This window comes from Anas platyrhynchos, chromosome 2 (assembly GCF_047663525.1).
Source record: "Anas platyrhynchos isolate ZD024472 breed Pekin duck chromosome 2, IASCAAS_PekinDuck_T2T, whole genome shotgun sequence".
In the NCBI taxonomy this organism is placed as follows: domain Eukaryota; kingdom Metazoa; phylum Chordata; class Aves; order Anseriformes; family Anatidae; genus Anas; species Anas platyrhynchos.
Genome location: NC_092588.1, coordinates 119,026,188 through 119,040,988, shown reverse-complemented (window position 1 = coordinate 119,040,988; position 14,801 = coordinate 119,026,188). Strand labels below are relative to the sequence as shown.

Below are 14,801 nucleotides of genomic sequence, written 5' to 3'. Positions count from 1 at the left end.
CTAAGACACTGCAGACACTTTTTCAGTGTGATCCATTTAGATACAACTGATATTTTCAGAGAACAGGACAGATTTTTATTTGTACATTCCTCCAATTATAGTACATCTTATGTATGCATGTTATAAATACTCAGGATTTAAAATAGTTAACATGCACACTATTGAAAGACAAGCACACAAAAGCCAAAAAGCATTCAAGACATAAAATAACACTTTTATGCATCGATGCCAGTGTCAGAAGTCTGCAGAAATGCAAGTTTCCATACCGGGCCTTTTAAGCTGTGCTGTGCTCTGAAACAGAAGACCAACTCTGGATCTATCTTGAACAGGTACTTGCAGAATACAGATGATGTTTAGAAGTTCCCCACCTTCTCCCAAAAGTCTTGATCACTAAATTCATGACACAGATCTGTGGACACAAATATCCCTCACGGCCTTCCCATTATGTTTTCCTCTAAAAAAAATAAAAATGCTTTCATCTGCTGAGCTTCTGTTACTTAAGATGCAAGTGTGTAGAGCCAATCTTTTTATTTATTTTTAAGTTGAGCAAGCACTAAACTGCAGTGCAGTTAAACTGACAATCTTGCCAGTATATTTTGGAATTGTCTCAAGAAGTCTTTTGTATTCTGCCCTGTATGGGAGATCTTCACATTGTTGGAGCTCCAATAACACTTTCCAAAACAGCACCAGCTGTTGTTTTATGAGAAACACCCTAAAGAGAATTAACCAAGCATCACATGGGGCTTAAGTCTTCTAGCTTCACAGTAAGTCAGCTTACTTAAAAAAAAATAATTAATTGGTTACCCAATTTTCAGGGTCTGATTTGCAATCTTAATGTGGCAAATTTTTACGTGTTTTTTTTTTTTTTTTCCCTTTGACAGTGTTCAACTTCTTCAACATCCCTGCCCAATGCAAGACTTTATAGAGATTCTTGAGTCTTTCAGCTACCCTCTAGGCTGGCCGTGAGCACACATAACCACAAACACGTCAGCCAGCAAGATGACCATGGTTATGTAGGTCAGAATATGATAACCAAATGCACTGTGCATCCTTCTTTATAAAATGTAACTGCATGCCTATACTGTGACCTCAGATGTAGCCAGCATCTTAGACTCTTAACAAACACAGGGTAGTGGTAACTCTACAGGGAAAAAAAGTAATCGTTCTCAATTAAGAGCACTTGCTGGTCAGTTGACTGCATCAAGCAATGGTGTATGTGTGGTATGAAAACATAAGCATGTTTTGTTATGGTAACTGCTTTCTCCTGTATGATTTTAATGATTGTAGACGTTCCTGTTTTGGTTTTGTATAAACTTACCTAATAGCATTTGAAAGCTATATCCACACTTTCCTTTTCTGACCTCAAGAGTAAGAGCCCAAGCAGCCTCTAATAGGGTACACTTTAACAACAAAACTTTCACTGTCTACAGTCAACTTCAGAGCTCATCTGCTTGGATTTTGCATCTATCTTCACATTTTGCAATATTTTTCTTGCAGTCCCCTTTGTTTCTGCTCATAACAGAGCACACAAGACATCGCAGATTTTTATTTTTTTTAATGAAAACTGGTTCACGTGGTCTTCCTCTGTTTTGAAATCCTGTTGAGTCACCATGCTGAGTTTGGTTACTTGTGCTGCAACAGTTGTAGTTCAACATGCTAAATCACCGGACACGTTTGAACTGGACAGTTTGGCAAACCCAGAGAAAAGCTATTCTTATCTAAATAGAGAAGAAAATGTAAGGCTGAAACAAAGAAGGGCATAGTTTCATCACCAGTTTCGATGTTGCCATAATGGAACACACACCTTTACTTTCCGTACTTTATTTAAAGGCTTAGGTTTTTAAAGTAGCTGAATTTCCCACTGTTGAAAAAAATACAAATTTGAAAATCCTAAAAGTGGTTAATCGTTCCTCACTTGTGCAGACTTAATTCTGTACTAGCCACTGTCTTCTCTTCCGAAGTAAGAAAAAAAAGAGACTAGAAGACAAGTACTTTGTCCATGTGCTGTTATTTCTTTAGTCTGCCCAGTCATTCTTTCTTTTCCATGTTAACCTAACACACAAGTTGATATTGATGCAGTGCTCATGCTTTCATTTTTGTCTTTTGGACATTTGTCCTTAATGCTGTGCTCTGGGCAAACAAAAAAGTGAGATTAGATTAAGACAAATAAAATTATAACATTTACTCCATTGTGAAAGAAAGTTCTCATTGTGCTAATCTTAGCACAGTATTAAATACTTAAGTAGGAAAACTCAAGAATAGTTGTAGATGAACAGAGAAGAGACATCAGAATGTGAGGTCATCTTCACCCGCGTTTTGTCTATTCTGCCTTAATCTAAAACTATTACATGCACTTGCAAGAATCGTTTTCCTGAAACATAAATGCAGCCCTGGGACATGAGACTTTAGAAAAGCACATGGCTTGTCCTACATTTCCTTAAATAAAGCATAGGGTAAGCACATTTAGTGGGACAAGACAGTAGCTTTTGAGTGTAATTAAGCTGTAAAACCTAGGGAGGTTAATTAAATAATGGAATCCAGGAATGCGGTAGATTTTCTGGCACTTACACTTCAAAAAACCCTACCTCCTCTGAAAAGATGCTACACCTCAAAAAGCTATAGGTGTAATATGCTAATTAGTAGGTGGCTCTATGGATAACTTACACTTGAGTGTAGCCCAGTGCAATATATTAGACTGTAATGGCCTCCTCTTGTCTTATAAAAAGACAGGATGAATACATTGGTACCCCAACATTTTGCAGTTTTCCCAAAGAAAACTGACTGAGAATACCTCCCACCATGAAAACAAAATGAGGGAGTTTCAAATGAAACCACTTCCCTGCTGTGTTTAACAAATGGTTTGGCTCTCCTCCCAAGATGAAAACACACAAAAGTAACAGTTCCCTGTTAGCAAAGCAAATTTGCATACACCACTGCTTACTGTTGGTGGCACGAACTAAATCTCTATCGCATTCCCCAAAGATAAAGAAAAAAAGAGTTCCCAGCAAAGTCACCCAGAACCAGTCTTGCTCTAGCCTACTAACAAGTTTGTATACTTCAAAAAGAAAAATAGGAAAAAAAGAGGAATTTAAAACTCCTGGTTTGAACAATTTGGACTCAAAACAGTGTATTACATCAATGCTTTTTGTGATGTTTCATAGAATGCCTTGAGGATGGTCAGATTTCCCTGTTATAGAAAACAACAGTTAACCACTGCCAAAAATGAAAACTTCTCTCTCCTTCCCTGCTTCTCCATACAGTGGAACCAAAACTGAGCTCACAATAAATCAGCTCAAGAAGCAAATGGAGCCTTCCCCCCATTTTTCATTCACTGGGAGAAAACAGTTGTCTACTGGCCCATTTTTCTGTACAAGCTTACTGGAGAATCAGATGTTCTGGTACAAGGAAGTGAGCATTTATTAGCTGTTTATTTTTTCTACTTATCTTGGATTCTTTTGATTTATAAGAAAATCACTTTTCTGTTATCTTACAGCTCCCATGATTCTGTTGTGACAAGAAAATATTGCGCTTTGCTCTCTCTCTCCCTGAAGATTCCCTCACAGATTGAGAAAGCTGGCATGTGAGTTTGTGGCACCTTGCAGACGTTTGCCCAGTTCTTCATACATCTGTTCTCACAACATTCAACATCTTTGATAAGGAATAGGAAGCCCCAATCTAGGGCACATCCACTCATTCAATAAAAGAAAGAATACCAGAACTCAGCACCTCTTAAGAATATAGATCTCCCCTTAAAGGAGGACAGCTTAATACCGCATTTGCAGTTCTACCTCACATATCAAGAAAAATCCATACAGAAGATTAAACAATTTTAGCCCTCTTTTGCATCTTTTTCATTTTAAGGTAACTTTTAAAATTATATCTAAGGGAAATATAGCTCTGATGTTTAGATCTAAACCTTTCAAACACATTCTAGCTTAAGAAACCTTTACACTAGCTGCGCTGACGCCCTTTTATTTTGTTGCTAAAAAAAGTGAATTACTTCGATGTGTACACTGTAATAAATATGCAGATTTATCATTAAAAATAAAAAATTAGAAGTGGTGCTTTAATTTGCTTTCAGTGGCAAAGTGTATTTATATGTAAATTAGAATTGCATTAAGATGCAGAGGCATTTTAAAATAGCTTTAATAAATGAAACTAGATGAACCGATATCACAGAAAAAGTTCAACATGCACTTGGGAACATAATTTAAAGGGACTCAGGCCCTAAGAGTAAGAGCACGTGTGATCACACCAGAGTTTTGAAACTAGAAGATCTGATCCTCATTTATGGGGGGCGAGGGTGAAATCTTTCCCTGACTTTCAGATCAGCCCTTTATATACTCATTACTGAACTAACTGAAGAAGAGAGCAAGGAAACATTTCTGAACCAATATATATATATATATATAAGAACTGATATATCATTTTACTTCAGAGGAATAATTTTCTCTTATGTTTATAAACAAGCATTTGTTATGTTTAATATTTACACCTTCATTGGTTACTAAATCTCAGGTCTTATTTTAAGTTTTACTATTTATTTTTAAAGTTCAATAAAAACATTTTACATGTCTTGACTTAATATTTACTTCAGTGTTTAAATAAGGGATATCTACATTAAAATACCTTCTTCCAAAGTACTTGGATTTCTCTGCATGTATTTGAGAGGACACCACTAATTCTCCAAGCATGCAATTTTCAACACAGGCTTCTTCAAACAGTTATCCCCATTTAGAATGATGTATTTTTGCCCGATACATTTTTGAAACCTTTTAAAACACCTATATTGAGCAGAACAATATTTTCTTTGTGAGTGGTGATCAAAAAATTGACTATTTTAAATTACCCACGTTGAAAAGAAGTTTTAATTTCCAAGTTCTCTCCATATATTTCATATCAGCTTTAGTGGTAGTGTGCTTTTTTGTTTGCACTCCCTCTCCCCCTGCCCTGGGCAAAATCTATGATAGAAACCTTAAGAGTCATATTTGATGCTTTTAATTAATTGAAATATAGATGTGTATTTGAAGACAGCTTTTGCACGTAGACACAGTTCACACACAAATTAGAAGTCTGATTCTGGAAAACGAGGTCTATGAAAATAAGACACTATATTTAGATTTGCAAAAAATATATATGGTTTAAACTGCCTACCCTAGACTACTTATATGCTCTTTTATTGGAAAGGTCACTTTATCCACCTAAACAGTATAATTTTAGTTCACATCTAATGCAGTACAGTTAGCTTGGAAACTTTATGTATACATACAAATCTAGACAGAGAGACCATTAACAGAGGGCACGTACTTGAATGTACGCCTTCACCCAACAAACACTTAATCTCCCATGCATTTTCCTTTAACCACCCTTCCCTCCAAGATACACATACCTTCCTAAGGTTCATTACAATTCTGTTAGTTTCTCACTTCCACGGATTCAGCATTCTCTCACTGATGCTGTAAGAAGTCTTCCTCCCAGCACAGAACGCACGGGGTGAAGCCGCATAATATTAAGCTGCGAGTCTGGCTCAGCTGCAGTCACAAAGAGGTCGCCCTGATCTTATTCCATCACCAAGTCTCTGCCTAGCATCATCTCCATTACATCCTTGACCCTGCATTATTTAGCTGTTTAACAAGACGACGACAGAAGTATTTCACTGGATGGTTGTGGAGAGTAGAGAATAAAGGTAACAACGTTCCCTTCTGGCAGGCAAGCCGTAACATCTGATGAATCACAAGTGTATCCAACTTGCCAAAGCAAGCCACAAACATTTTCTTCTAGTGCTAGAATATCTGAGTGAGCCATCACACCTCTTTGCACCTCTGCTTTCTTAAGGGCACCAGAACCAGAAAAATCAACAGAAGCAGAAGGAAATGCAGCTCCTCCTCGACTGCTGACAGACTACACTGCTCCAGAACACCTACAAACTGCATTAGGTTTACTAAAACGTAACAGTACCATCCTGAGGTCAGACCTCTCTTCCATTGCATAACGTGGTAAAAGGGGGAAGAAAACACACACAAGCCACAGCTCTTTGGACAACATCACAAAAGAAAAGATAGGTGCTTATTAAAAGCAGGAGAAGGCCAGTCAATCAATGCACCGCAAAAGCTGAAGACCTCTGTTCCTCTGGAGAGGCCACAAGGTGTCAGAGGCATGATAAGAAAGTAACTGATGGCATACACAGTTACAAGAACTGTCCTAGGCATAGCTTCAGCCAGAGGAGAAACAGAGTGCTTGATCCAGATTAAAAAAATACATAAATGGAAAGAATAGAAAGATCATTTTGAACTTTAACCCGGGTCTATAAAGGCAACTGAAAAGGTCTAGAAGCTAAGGGTAGGAACTTCAAGCACTTATTCCTGCTTTTGAACAGAATAAAGTGGTAATAAATGGTAATTAAGAGAATAAAGAACTGTTTACATTTGGTTCCTCTCTAGGCTGGTGTGTTAATTTTTTAAAAAGTGAAGATATGATCAGGATTTGGTCTTACTACTGGTCATATTTGCTTAACTGTCCTTCAGGCAGGCAGAACCCTGTCGGCTTACAGGCCTAGGCTTACAGACTCACCGCAGTGACAGAAGAAGGGAGCTCCTCCTGCCTCGTTCCACTCAAAAGCCTCCGCTCCCAAACAGGGTATCTGATGGAGTACATACTGCAGCAGTGGGCAGGTACTTGTGGAAGGAGAAAACCTAGCCAGATTTCCAATGGAAAAAACTTACCCATGAAGTTAGAAACCACCTAGTTCAGAAACCTTAGGAAGCAAATTACGGCCTATCAGTGGACACTATCAGGCATTATCCAGACAAAGATTTGCTTTAATCCTCTTGAAGCAAATTACTAACAGCTAAGTCAAACCGTTGAAAGCTAATCCTTTATTACAGTTCAGAGCATTTGTTTCCAAATGAAGTGATAAAAGAGAGACAAGGACCCTTTAACAGAGATTTGATGGTGGTGTTTTGTATTGAGTGAAGTGTCCTATCCTCTCTATTGCATAGATGTTTTTTGTTTAAAGCAAGGTGATGTTACTGCAAACGTTATTTTCAGTGTAAACTCTGAGGCTATTGAGAAACGCTAATAGCAAATATTTAAATTATTTAAATTCATCTGTCTTTCCACTTCGCAATATACAGCTCAGGTATTTATTCAAACCATGTATGAACCAGTCTAGGCCTAACTGGTATACATATTGCTGCTGTTCTATTTTGTTCAAGAAACACACAGACCTCTGCTACAAACTTTTTTAAAAAAGAAAAGTCACATTAATGCTCAGCATATATTTATGGTAAGCTAGCGTTTCCTAGAAGTGTTTCCTTCACAAAGAGCTGGAAGATGGAAGTGGTGTTTGAAGCCTTCAACTGTTTTCAGGAGTCTCAGCTTTCATCTATAAGGCTCACATAGCTTTTAGGGTCAAGAAGAAAGCCTTGAAAACATTCCCACACGTTACCGCAAAAGTATTGCTTGTTTGAAACCACTTCAATGGTTCTGTGTGTGTTACCACTGTATCAGAGCAAACACACCTCATAGAGTTACTTGAAATTACTTCACTTGGACAATACAGGGCATATTTTAAAAAGCACTATTACTGTATCATGACAGCTCATTTCCAGTTGTCCATAAACACAAAGAAAGGGTGAAGATAAGAGTGGCTAGTTTTGTTTAAAGCAAGTTTTTCTAGCATTAGAAAGTGTCATTATGTTTACCAATAGAAACTCCTCTACTTTACAGATCAATGCTTTTGTAGCTAACTCATAACACAACATGTTTCTGTGTGACCTTTGGAGATCATCCACAAAAAATAACTAATATAAATCTGTTGGTCAGAACTCCACCTTTTATCAACTATTACAGCATTACAGGGGAAGCGGGAGCTGCAAGTACACTCAATCAGCTGGGTGACAAAAAAAACTCCTCAAAAAGTAACTAGTTGTTGTGGTTTAACCCATCCAGCAACTAAACACCACACAGCTGTTCACTCACACTCCCAACTCCCTCTCTGGGATAGGGAGAAAAATGGGAAAGTGAAGCCTGTGAGCTGAGATAAAGACAGTTTATTAAGACAGGAAAACAATAACATTAATAATAATAATGTGTACAAAACAAGTGATGCACAATACAATTGCTCACCACACACTGACCGATGCCCAGCCTAACCCCAAGCAGCCAGCCCCCCACCCCAGCTAGCCACCCCTATATATTGTTCATCATGACACCATATCGTGTAAAATGCCCCTTTGGCCAGTTTGGGTCAGCTGTCCTGGGTCTGTCCCCTCCCAGCTCCTGCTGCACCCCCAGCCTGCCCGCTGGTGGGACAGAGCAAGAAGCTGAAAAATCCTTGGCTTGGTGTAAGCACTGCTCTGCAACAATTCAAACATCGGGGTGTTATCAGCACTCTTCTCATCCTAAGCCAAAACATAGCACCATGCCAGCTACTAGGAGGAAAACCAACTCTGTCCTAACTGAAACCAGGACACTAGTACAATTTATAAGTTTGAAGTTATCCTAGTTTGTTTTCAGTTTTATAACAATATACTGTTTTCCTAATAAACTTTTTAAATGGGTACACTCTCATGGGCGCCTATCACCAATAGCTGTGCCTGCTTCCCAGCCCACCGCTGCTAGTTACATTTCTTCAAGTTCTGTTACTAAGCTAAGCTACTAGGTAGCTAAAAATGAATGACTGGCTGTTTGTTTCCACAGCCACATAATTCATCTTGCCTCTAAAAGAGAAAGTATGTATCACCTGACACTTGTAGGACATTCCAGTAGGAAATTCACTCCAGTGTAAATTCTGTACCTTAAAGAATACCCAAACTCTTTCAAAACTGCTTACATTTCTTTCCTAGGTAGCTGAACTTAAGAACAATAATACCATTTAAAATCACAGTCAAAGCCAAAATTACACAGACAACTTTAGTGAGACGTGAGAACCAGTTTACACACCCAGGATTTGCTAATTTGAAATACAAACTACCATCACATTAATTTTTAAACACGTTCCCCCCCCCCCCCTTTAGAGCTTAGACTTATTTCTGTTCCTCTTCAATTGTTTAACTCCTATGGTCTTAAAAAGAAACCACTAACAATAGAAATACATTACTCAGAAAATAAGCATCCTGATTGTTTCACCACAGTAATACAAAGCCTAAAAAAACCCTCAAGGTAGTTTCAGAAGAGCTTAATATCAAGTAGCAAGTACCTACATATCCAGCAGACGTAGGCCAGGCAGACTGAAACCAGAAGACTGAAGTTGTCCCAAACTCTGTACATCTCAACCTCAAGGCCAGCATATCCCATCTACACCTCAACCAACATCTGACCCCAACACCATTTTCTCCACCTAACACACTAAACCAACTGCTAACCACTACCCCAATATTGCTCTTCTGTATGCCAGTATTCTATAGCTGACAGCAAACACATTTGGCTTTAGGAACTGTCTCACGGGTCCTACCTTCAGCATTTAAGATGCACATAGGAGAAAGAAAAAAAAAAAAAAAGTCTTACAGCTTTCTGAACAGAGTCAACACAGGGTATTAACTAAGATCTAATTATTTCTCCACAACTACTGTGACAGGACAAAAACACTTTATTCCTTACTGCTTTTAGAGAAGGAAGAGTCCAATTACTTCCAATTGTAGAAAACCGTTGACTCACCATACTTTCATCCCCATTCGATTTAAGAACGTTTCATTAAAATGCCTACTCAGTGATTTCCACACTTCATTCCGCAGTTTTCTACATGAGGTGTAAAACTTTCAATTACTTGTCCAACCTATACTGTAAAAGCCTTAATTCTGAAGAGCTAAGCAAAGACCAAATGATAAAGATCACACCGTATTGCAGAAAGCAAAGCTGAATGATTTTAGCTTCTTCACTTTGGCTCTTCCTGTATCTAACCTGTCTAATTTCAAGTGACACACCCAGAAACTTGCTCATTTTTATATACCTTTTCATGCTGCTGGCTTCTTAAAATTAAATAGAATTAACAACATAAAATGCAGTAATTAGAGCCACAGAAATCACCCACCATCAGAATACACAGGATTTGTTCACCTCAGTAATGCATTTTTTTTCCCTCCTCAAGAGCTCAAAGATGCAGAAAGACACAACCAAAGAACAAGTTTGTTCATTACTCTTACACAAGACTTCTTAAAGTTCCTAACTCCATAAAGCACGTGCATCTGGTTAAAGACACAGCCACCTCACCGTCCACCCAGATGCACCATTTTTTTTACTTCACCATTAAATAAGTTACCCAGTTTTGAATGCCACATCCAGAAAGCAAGAGGCAAGGAAGTTATCGACTGGGTGAACCAGGCCCCTTCAGGTCATCTTTGCTCCTCCTTCCCACTGGCACCACAGACCCGCACAGCATCCCTCAGTGCTGGGCACCAAGGCCAATACCCTCAAAAGACCTCACAACTTTTCAGAGCAATTCATTAGTCCTAGAGGCACTCATCACCTGCACCCTCTCAAGCCTCATTACTGCTGTTTGATCCACGAGAAGCAGTTAAAGGAACAAAAAAAGAAAGCAAACGAACAGCCCCCAACCTTCTCAGCCCTGTTATAGCATGGCACCTTGTGGGAGACAATGAAGTTTAACTCCAAGGTACAACTTGGAGCACAGGGCTCCAGCCTCATTACCCATCCCGAAAACTTCAGAGTTTCACCTTTTAGTTGTGAAAGAGGCTGGGATCCAAGCAGGACCCCTTTGGCAGCCCACAAAGGCTTTATGCTGCTGTAACTGCGACTTGCACAGGGCGACAGCCAGCACTGCTGCTGAGCGATCCCCTGTGAGGCGGGGGGCTCCTTCCTTCCCCCTCCCTGCCCACAGACCCACACACCGACACCCACCCATGCACCCGGAGGACCCCCCCGTGGCTGCCAGCCCCCTCCTGCCACCCCGGGGCACCTTCCCTCAGCCCGGACCCCTACAGAGCAGCTGTGCGGGCTGGGCTGCCCCTTCCCTGCTTGCTTCCTCGTTTAAAAGCCGGCCCACACGCATAAGGGACTCAAAAAATAAAATAATAAATAAATAACACACAAAAAAATCACCTCAACACTCAACAACTCCCCCCACCCCCCCCCCAACTTACCACCCAGGTCAGTCCCCCGCTGCCTCCTCCACCTCCTCCTCCTCCTCCGCCACCTCCTCCTCCTCCTCCGCCGGACTTTGCCATTTTCCTCCCGTCTCTCTCTCCTCAGGCGACGCGCAGGCGGCAGCCCACAGGGCCGGCCCCAACGCCGCGCCTCGCCCCGCGACCCGGCCCCAGCCCCAGCCCGGGCCCCGCGACCCCCTCAGCGCCCTCCCGACACCCGCAGCCTCCCGGGCCCGGCCCCTACTTCATGCCGGGGCCGAGCGGAAACCCGGGCGCAGGCGGCTGAGGAGAGGAGAGAAGGGAAAGGCAGGGCAGCGGCGGGGCCGCGCCGCACGCACAAAAGCGCCTCCCCCTCCCCGCCTCAACCGGAGGCCGGGCCCGGCGCCTCCCGCTGCCCTCAGCGCCCACCCGAGCCCCGCCGCCGCCTCAGCGCCGCCGCCACAAAGGCCCCGGCGCGAGGTTAATAACAAAATGCCCCCCGCGCGCCCCGCCCCCGCGCGCCCCCCCTCTCCCTCCTCCTTCCTCCGCGCTCCCCTCACGCACGCACGCAGGCCCCGCCCCCTTCCCCTTCTCCTTCCCGCCCCCCCCGCCCCGCCGCCCCGTTCCCGGTGCCCGGACAATGGCGGCCCCGCTGCCGCCGCCGCCGCCGCACCGGGCTCTGCGCCCCCCCCACACACCGCCGCCACCGGAGCCCTGTCCCCGCGCCCGGCAGCCAATCACATGCTGAGTGCCAGGGCCGCCCACCAATGGGAAGGGGAAGCCGGCGGGGCTGCGGTTACGTCACTGCGGGTGGCAACAGGGAGGAAGAGCCTGGGCGCCGCGCGGGGGCGCTGAGGAGGGGAGGGGCGGGGCGTAACGGCCGCGGCCGCCCCCGGCCCCCTCCCCTCAGGGCCCCTGAGGGGAGGTGCTGGGGTTGGAGCTCGGCGCGGCCCCGTTTTTTTTTCCCGTTTCCCCCATTTTTTGGGGGGGCTCCTGAGCATCGCCGTGTCCTAGTCTCCCTTCAGCCAGCCCCGCCTCGCCTTCTTGTAGGGTCACGTAACGCGGCACCCAGTTCCACACACACCACACGGTCCCTTCCTAAAATATTTGTGATTTTGGTGAAAACCACCACCACCACCACCACCGCCACCCAGTAAAACATCGCACGCTGCCACTCCGCAGCTGCCTCCACCACCAGAGCTCGAAATTCGTCTTATGTGGGGCCTGGGCATGACGAATATTTCCAGTCCAAGCCGCTTTCGCTTTTCCGCCAGCAGCAGAATGAACCAAAACATTGTGGCCGTAGGTTTCTGACACCACACAGCCCCCAGTTTGCAATTTCTGATTTCCCTCCTGGTGTGTGGCACGCAGCAGCCCTCCCCTCAGCGCCTCGAGTTGCTCAAAGTCACAAAAGGAGGGGGTAGTAGCAGCCCCATGTCCCGCTCGGTAGACAAATCAGTACCCGAAGAGCATAATTTCAGTCGAATAGTGATAATTTAAAGGTTTTCCCTTCGCAGAACGCTTTTCTGAAGTAGTAAAAATGTTGGAAACCGAGCAGCTGCTTTTGAGGAGGCAGTCGTAGTGCTCAATTATGCCTCGAGGGAAGGATCAGAAGAATTTATAGTAAATATTGCTTATTTAGCATAATTTTGCTCCGCCAGTTTCTAAGGAACACGCTAAACTAAAATCTAAGTGCTGCACAGGGATTAGAGAAAATAATGGCATCTGCCTAGCGCGGACACTACGTTATCTATTCCAGCCCCGTTTTACTGCAGCTGCATGTGCCCCTGAGCTGCAGCCTGGGTTTTCCTCGACTTGGGCAAGATAAGAGTGTTTCTTGCAGAACAAGAAGGTAGCACTCACGGGGCTCTGCCTACTGCTTCAGTGTTGGACGTGCTGATTAGAATTGTTGTGTTTTTTTTTTTCTAATTCTCAAATCTGTGTGTAGGGCCTGGTACAATGAAGTAGGTTTAGTGAACCAGGGTGCCTACAGTGAGTATCAGGAGGACCAGAAGAAATAGCAGGAGTGCATCTGTTCCAGGCTTTTTGCATTGGTAGAAAACCACTGATGTATGCAGTAGAAATAGAACAAGTCACAGACATGAGCGTACTCACTTCTCATTAGCTCCAGCTGTTTAGTAAATAGGCTGTTCTCAGCGTGGGAAGTGTGTTTTTTGCACTCATTTATCTTGAGCCAAGCTTTAGATAGCGATCTAGCTTGAAGACAGCCAATTCTATATAGGTTACAGAAAGACAGAGGGAGTTTCTTTCTGGCAGTTGTTGATCCTTGAATGTGCATGGTCAGACATGCTCAGTCTGTGCCACGTTGGAATAAATATAGGAGATGAGGCTGAAGTTCCTCCAAGCATTTTCTTTGCACACCTTTGAAATTATTTTGTCCAAGGTGCTTCTCATTTAATTTTCATCCTATACTACGCTACCTGTGAGACTGTGGATGTAGCCCAGCATGTTACTGGCTTATTGTTTATATTGATTTTATCCATAGTTGGTATGTGTGTATGTTGAGTGGTTGCATTCCTTGCCACGCAGGGCCGTGTGACAAAGTTCTTAGGAGATTACAGGCAGCTGCCTCCATGGATTTCAGAGGTGAAGAAGTGAGACTAGACCGTTCATCGTGTTTCAAGTGATTCCTGCTAAAACAAACATAGAGTTAAATTTAAGCATGAATTGAATTTAAACACCGTAACATTTTGATAAGAGTGGGATTTCTTTGCTGGATGCCACCTGCCCCAGTCACGTCCTATCAGTTTTTGTGAAATACTTTACATTTACTGTGTGACATGTTTAATTGTCCCTTTGAGATGATATACACAAAATTCCTCTTTCAATTCATCAGTTTTTCTCCCAGCTGGAGACCATAACATGAATAGAAATACCCTACAGATTTTCATTACAATTGTCTACTTACACCAGCATCACTATTAGTTTTAGTATTTGTTTTTAGTAAGCAAAATATTTAGTGTAATATTACTTTGTGTATAATTACTTTATGCACAGATTTTTCCTTGCCCTCATTCCCATTCTTTTTACTCAAGTCTAAAGTGCAGCCTGTAATTACTTTAGCATTAAGACAGCCATATGTATGATCTATAAATACTTTGATTGCAAATCATTTGCTGCCTCTATTCAAGTTTGCTTGCTGTTTTATAAAAACTTCTGTTTCTCTGCAGCTTTTCAGGCACCAGACTTCAAGGGCATAAAACTTGCCTATTTGTGAAACCGTGTACACTTATCCACTCTGAGTGGACTCTTATCCACATACTCAAATACAACCACCTACTTAAGTGACCACAGCTGTCAGTTTTTTGCAACCTACACAGGAAAAAAAAGGTGTAACTTGCAACTTTGGTCTAAAACATTTACGTAACTAAGCTGATGTGCACGACGCTATACATTTCACATCATATGTAGTTGTGATAAGGTATAAAACAATGCATATTGTAATATCAAACGTTTGCATTTGCAATAAAGTAAATTCTATGTTCTACAGCATTTTAAAATTTCATCGTGATTCGTTAGCATTTGCCAGATAACCAATAAGTCTTTGAGTAGGATTGTGGTAGTACACCATGATGGTTATTAACACACTCATACCGCCGTAGTTCTGAATGAATTTCAGGCTGCAGTTCCATGACAATTAAGAAGAGTCTTCCTATTACTGGATCATCCAACAATATCAGCTTCTCTCCAAAAGGGATT

General features: G+C 42.3%; 1 protein-coding gene across 1 annotated transcript in view; it reads right to left on the bottom strand.

Annotated features, from left to right (window-relative positions):
* TOP2B (DNA topoisomerase II beta) overlaps positions 1-11,619 on the bottom strand; it is a 62,903-nt gene extending 51,284 nt beyond the window's left edge. Inside the window, exon 1 of the mRNA XM_038175537.2 lies at positions 11,100-11,619. Coding sequence (XP_038031465.2) covers positions 11,100-11,183 — 84 coding nt within the window. The 5' untranslated portion in view covers positions 11,184-11,619. The remainder of the gene's footprint in view (positions 1-11,099) is intronic.
* Positions 11,620-14,801: the final 3,182 nt, after the last annotated feature.